Source organism: Coturnix japonica, unplaced genomic scaffold (genome assembly GCF_001577835.2).
Source record: "Coturnix japonica isolate 7356 unplaced genomic scaffold, Coturnix japonica 2.1 chrUnrandom858, whole genome shotgun sequence".
Lineage (NCBI taxonomy): Eukaryota > Metazoa > Chordata > Aves > Galliformes > Phasianidae > Coturnix > Coturnix japonica.
In genome coordinates, this window is record NW_015440213.1 from 12,857 (window position 1) to 17,983 (window position 5,127).

General features: G+C 60.6%; 1 protein-coding gene across 1 annotated transcript in view; it reads right to left on the reverse strand.

The window, feature by feature from the left end:
* PNKP (polynucleotide kinase 3'-phosphatase) overlaps window positions 1-1,016 on the reverse strand; it is a gene marked incomplete at its 5' end in the record, with an annotated part of 6,341 nt that extends 5,325 nt beyond the window's left edge. The window contains 2 exons of the mRNA XM_015851261.1: window positions 822-892; window positions 968-1,016. Coding sequence (XP_015706747.1) covers window positions 822-892; window positions 968-1,016 — 120 coding nt within the window. The remainder of the gene's footprint in view (window positions 1-821; window positions 893-967) is intronic.
* Between the last annotated feature and the right edge of the window lie 4,111 nt (window positions 1,017-5,127).

A 5,127-nucleotide genomic window follows, 5' to 3' on the forward strand; every position in this document is an offset into this window, starting at 1 on the left:
GGGGCAATAGGGATCAATGGGGGCAATAGGGATCAATGGGGGCAATAGGGATCAATGGGATCAATAGGGATCAATGGGGATCAATAGGGATCAATGGGATCAATAGGGATCAATGGGGGCAATAGGGATCAATGGGGATCAATGGGATCAATAGGGATCAATGGGGACAATAGGGATCAATGGGGGCAATGGGGAGCAATGGGATCAATGGGAATCAATGGGATCAATAGGGATCAATGGGGGCAATAGGGATCAGTGGGGATCAATGGGGATCAATAGGGATCAATGGGGCAATAGGGATCAATGGGAATCAATGGGATCAATAGGGATCAATGGGGCAATAGGGATCAATAGGGATCAATGGGATCAATAGGGATCAATAGGGCAATAGGGCTCAATGGGGGCAATAGGGATCAATGGGATCAATGGGGATCAATAGGGATCAATAGGGATCAATGGGGCAATAGGGATCAATGGGGATCAATGGGGGCAATGGGGATCAATGGGAATCAATGGGGCAATAGGGATCAATGGGGCAATAGGGATCAATGGGGCAATAGGGATCAATGGGATCAAGGGGATCAATGGGGGCAATGGGATCAATGGGATCAATGGGGATCAATGGGGGCAATAGGGATCAATGGGGATCAATGGGATCAATAGGGATCAATGGGAATCAATGGGATCAATAGGAATCAATGGGGACATGGGGGGCAATGGGACCCCATAGAGAGGAATAGGGAGCACATGGGGGGCAGATGTGGGGCTGGGCCCCCCCATAGGGTAACATGGGGCCGTGGGGGGGTTGTGGGGCCGCTCACCAGTCGGTCAGTGCAGGAAAAATCCTTTTTCTTGCGGCCCGGGGCCCAGTTTGGGGGTCGACCAGCAGCATCTAATGGGGGGGGGGGTCACAATGAGCCCCCTCCCATCTATAGGACCCCCAACCCCCCCCCATCCTGCTGCTCACCCCCAATGTAGAAGCTGTTCTGCACTGACACTGACACGGCTCCATTTGCCTATGGGGGAATTATGGCTGATGAGACCCCCCCCATTGCCCCCAATACCCCCCAAAAAAAGAGAGAGAATCACCCCCCCCCTCAAGGTTGCTGCCTTGATCTGGATGGGCCCTCATCACCACCAAGTCGGCGCCGAGGTCTTCCCCATAGGACAACCAATGACTGGAGGTAATGATTAAATATAGGGGGGGGGCTGGAAAAGTGAGTTGATTTCCTACAGGGCCATGAGGGGGGGGGGCGCTTTGCATTGACCCCCCCCAAATTCCTCCCCCCCCCCAAGGTATTCTATACCCTGAGAATCCCCAAGAAACTGAAGCAAACTGCAACAATGATGGTATAGGTAACTCCCCGCCCCAAAAACCCTTTTGACCCCCCCAAACCCCCTTTAAACCCCCAAAAATCCCTCTGTCCCCAAAAACCCCTTACACCCCCAAAAACCCCTTTAACCCCCAACAACACCACTTTGAACCCCCACCCAAACACCCCTTTTAACCCCCCACACAACCACCTTTTCCCCCCCCAAAACCCCATTTGCCCCCCCCGACCCCCATTTTTGCCCCGCCGTCACCCCTTTTACCCCCCGACCCCCTTTTACCCCTACCGCCCTCTTTTACCCCCCCCTGACCCCCCCTTTTCCCCCCCGACCCCATTTCCCCCCCGACCACCATTTTTCCTCCCCCGACCCACCGGAGCAACCATTTTGCCCCCCCCACCCCACTTATTGCCCCACTGACACCCCACCCATTTTTCCCCCCCCGACGCCCATTTACCGCCCCCGAACCACCCTTAACTTGCCCCCCTGACCCCCCTTTTAACCCCCCGACCCCCCATTATTTTCGCCCCCCCGACCCCATAATATTGCACCCCCCTGACCCCCATTTTTGCCCCCCCCCCGAACCGCCAATTTTGCCCCCCCCTCCACCCCCCTTTTACCCCCCCGAACCAATTTAACCCCCCCTGACCCCATTTTGCCCACCCCTGACCCCATTTTACCCCCCCGACCCCCCTTTTAGCCCCCACACGACACACCCCTTTTGCCCACCCCTGACCCCCCTTTACCCCACCCGACCCACTTATTACCCCCCGACCTCCTTTTGCCACCCCGACCCCCCTTTTACCCCCCTCCGACCCCCCTTTACCCCCCCTTGACCGCCATTTTACCCCCCCCCCCCCGACCCCATTTTCCCCCTGACCCCCATTTTGCCCCCCTGACCCCCCTTTTGCCCCCCCTGACCCCCCATTTTTGCCCCCCCGACCCCATTTTGCCGGCCCCCCTGACCCCCCTTTTGCCCCCCCCGACCCCCTCTTTACCCCCCCCTGACCCTTCCCCCATCGCGCCACCCCCAATTTGCCCCCGACCCCCTCTTTACCCCCCCTGACCCCATTTATCCTCCCCCGCTCACCCCTTCTGCCCCCCCTGACCCCCTTTTGCCCACCCCTGACCCATTTACCCCCTCCCGGACCCCCTTTTACCCCCCCGACCCTTTTGCCCACCTCCACGACCCCCTTTTACCCCCCCCTGACCCCCCTTTTACCCCCCCTGACCCCCTTTTGCCCCCCACCTGACCCCCCATTTTGCCCCCCCCTGACCCCCATTTTGCCCCCCGACCCCCCCATTTTGCGCCCCCCGACCCCAGCCTGTTTACCCCCCCTGACGCCCCTTTGGCCCCCCCCGACCCCCATTTTGCCCCCCCTGACCCCGCCCTTTTACCCCCCCCGACCCCCTGGTTTGCCCCCCCTGACCCCCCCTTTTGCCCCCCCTGACCCCCATTTTGCCCACCCCAACCCCCTTTACCCCTCCCCGACCCCTTTTACCCCCCCACCCCCCTTTTACCCCCGTGACCCCCCTATTGCCCCCCTTGACCCGCCATTTTGGCCTGCCCCCGACCACCCCTTGTTACCCCCCCGACCCCCTTTGTGCTCCGCCCGACCCCCCTTTTACCCCCCCGGACCCCCGAATGTTGCCGTACCTGTCCTCCCCCCTTTTAGCCCCCCAGCACCGCTCGTTTTTACCCGCCCCCTGACCCCCTTTTGCCCCCCCCGGACCCCCTTTTTGCCCCCCCCCGACCCCTTTCTGCCTCACCTGACCCCCCTTTTACCCCCCACCCCTTTCCCCCCTTGACCACCCAATGTTGCCCGCCTGACCCCCCATTGTTGCCCCCCACAGCTCGTTGTGTTCACCAACCAACTCGGATCTCCTCGTCGGGGCCTGCCTCCGTCCCGACGCCTTCAAAGCCAAAGTGGAGGCAGTGAACACGACGCCTGGGGGGTGTCCCCCTTTGTTTATTTACGAAGGTGTGGGGGGGGGGCATTTGAAAACCCGTCCCCCCAAATCCCCGCCCAGATCCCTCCGCCGCACCTTTATGGGGGTCTCCTGGGCCCCCCCTTTAATTATTAGGTGTCTTAATTGGTGTATATGGTGCCCCCCCCCCCCCACAAACCCCCCCCCACCATTATGGGTCCCTCTGGGACCCCCCCTAATTTTATGGGGTCATTATGGTGTAGTATGTCCCCCCCCCTCCCCAACCCCCCCCCACATTAGGGGGGTCTCTGGGACCCCCCCCCTTTAAATTTATGGGGTCTTATTGGTGTATATGTGCCCCCCCCCTCCCCAAACCCCCCCCCACCATTAGGGGGTCACTGAGGGCCCCCCCCCTTTAATTTATAGGTCTATATTGGTGTATATGGCCCCCCCCCTCCCCAAACCCCCCCCCCCCCGACCATTATGGGGGTCTCTGGACCCCCCCCCCCTTTAATTATAGGGTCTTATTGGTGTATATGTGCCCCCCCCCTCAACAATCCCCCCCACCATTTAATGGGCGGTCTCTGGGACCCCCCCCCTTTTATTGATACGGGTCTTCATTGGTGTATATGTGCCCTCGCCCCCCTACCCCAACCCCCCCCCCATTAGGGGGGTCTTCTGGGACCCCCCCCCTTTTAATTTATAGGGTCTTATTGGTGTGTATCTGTGCCCCCCCCCCCCCCCCCCAATTTTGGCAGGTGTTTGTGGCGGACTGCAGCGAGGGATCTATAGGAAAACCTGTATTATTGGGGATGTGGGACCATCTGTGTGAGGAAGTGAGGGGGGGAAATGGGGGCGAACTGTGGGGGGGGCTGGGGGTAACATGGGGGGAACTGGGGGCAAACTGGGGGGATTTGGGAGACCACTGTGGGGGGATTAGGGTAACTGGGAGGGGATGGCGGGTAAATGGGAGGCGGATTGGGGGGGGATTGGGGGGCAATTGGGAGGGACGGGGGTAACTGGGGGGGACACTGGGGGTAAATGGTGGGGGAATGGGGTAACTGGGGGGGATTGGGGGTAAATGGGGGGGAATGGAGGTAATTGGGGGGCAATGGGGCAACTGGGAAGGGGGTTGGGGTAACTGGGGGGGATTGGGGTAATAGGAGGGCGCGCCATTGGGGGGGATTGGGGCAACTGGGGGGGGATTGGGTGGCAATTGGGTTGGACTGGGGCAATTGGGAGGGACTGGGGTAACTGGGAGGGAGACTGGGGGCGTAACTGGAGGGGATTGGGGGGCAACTGGGAGGGGTATTGGGGGCAATTAGGACGGCGGAATTGGGGGGCGGCTGGGGGCAATTTGGAGGGGACATGGGGTAACCTGGGATGGGGTTGGGGGTAACTGGGGGGATGGGGGCGCAACTGGGAGGTGGATGGTGGTAACTGGAGAGGGGGTTTGGGGCAACGGAGCGGACTTGGGGAGGGAGTGGGGGCAAATTGGGGGGGACTGGGGGCCAACTGGGGCGGGTGGGGTTGTGTGGGGGCAACTGGACAGGGACTGGGGGTAATTGGGAGGTAGATTTGGGCGGTAACTGGGGAAATGGGGGGCAAACTGGGAGGGACTGGGGGGGATTGGGGGCATTGCGGTTGGAACTGGGGGCAATTTAGTGGGGGGGTGGGGCAAGTTGGGAGGGATGGGGGCAACTGGGAGGGATTTAGGGGGGTAACTGGGGAGGGCTGGGGGGTAACTGGAGAGGGGGTTGGGGCAATTTGGGGGGGGACGTGGGGCCAATTGGGAGGCGGATGTGGGGGGACAATTGGAGGAGGGATTTGGGGTAACTTGGGAGGGACTGGGGGGGCATTGGAGGTAAC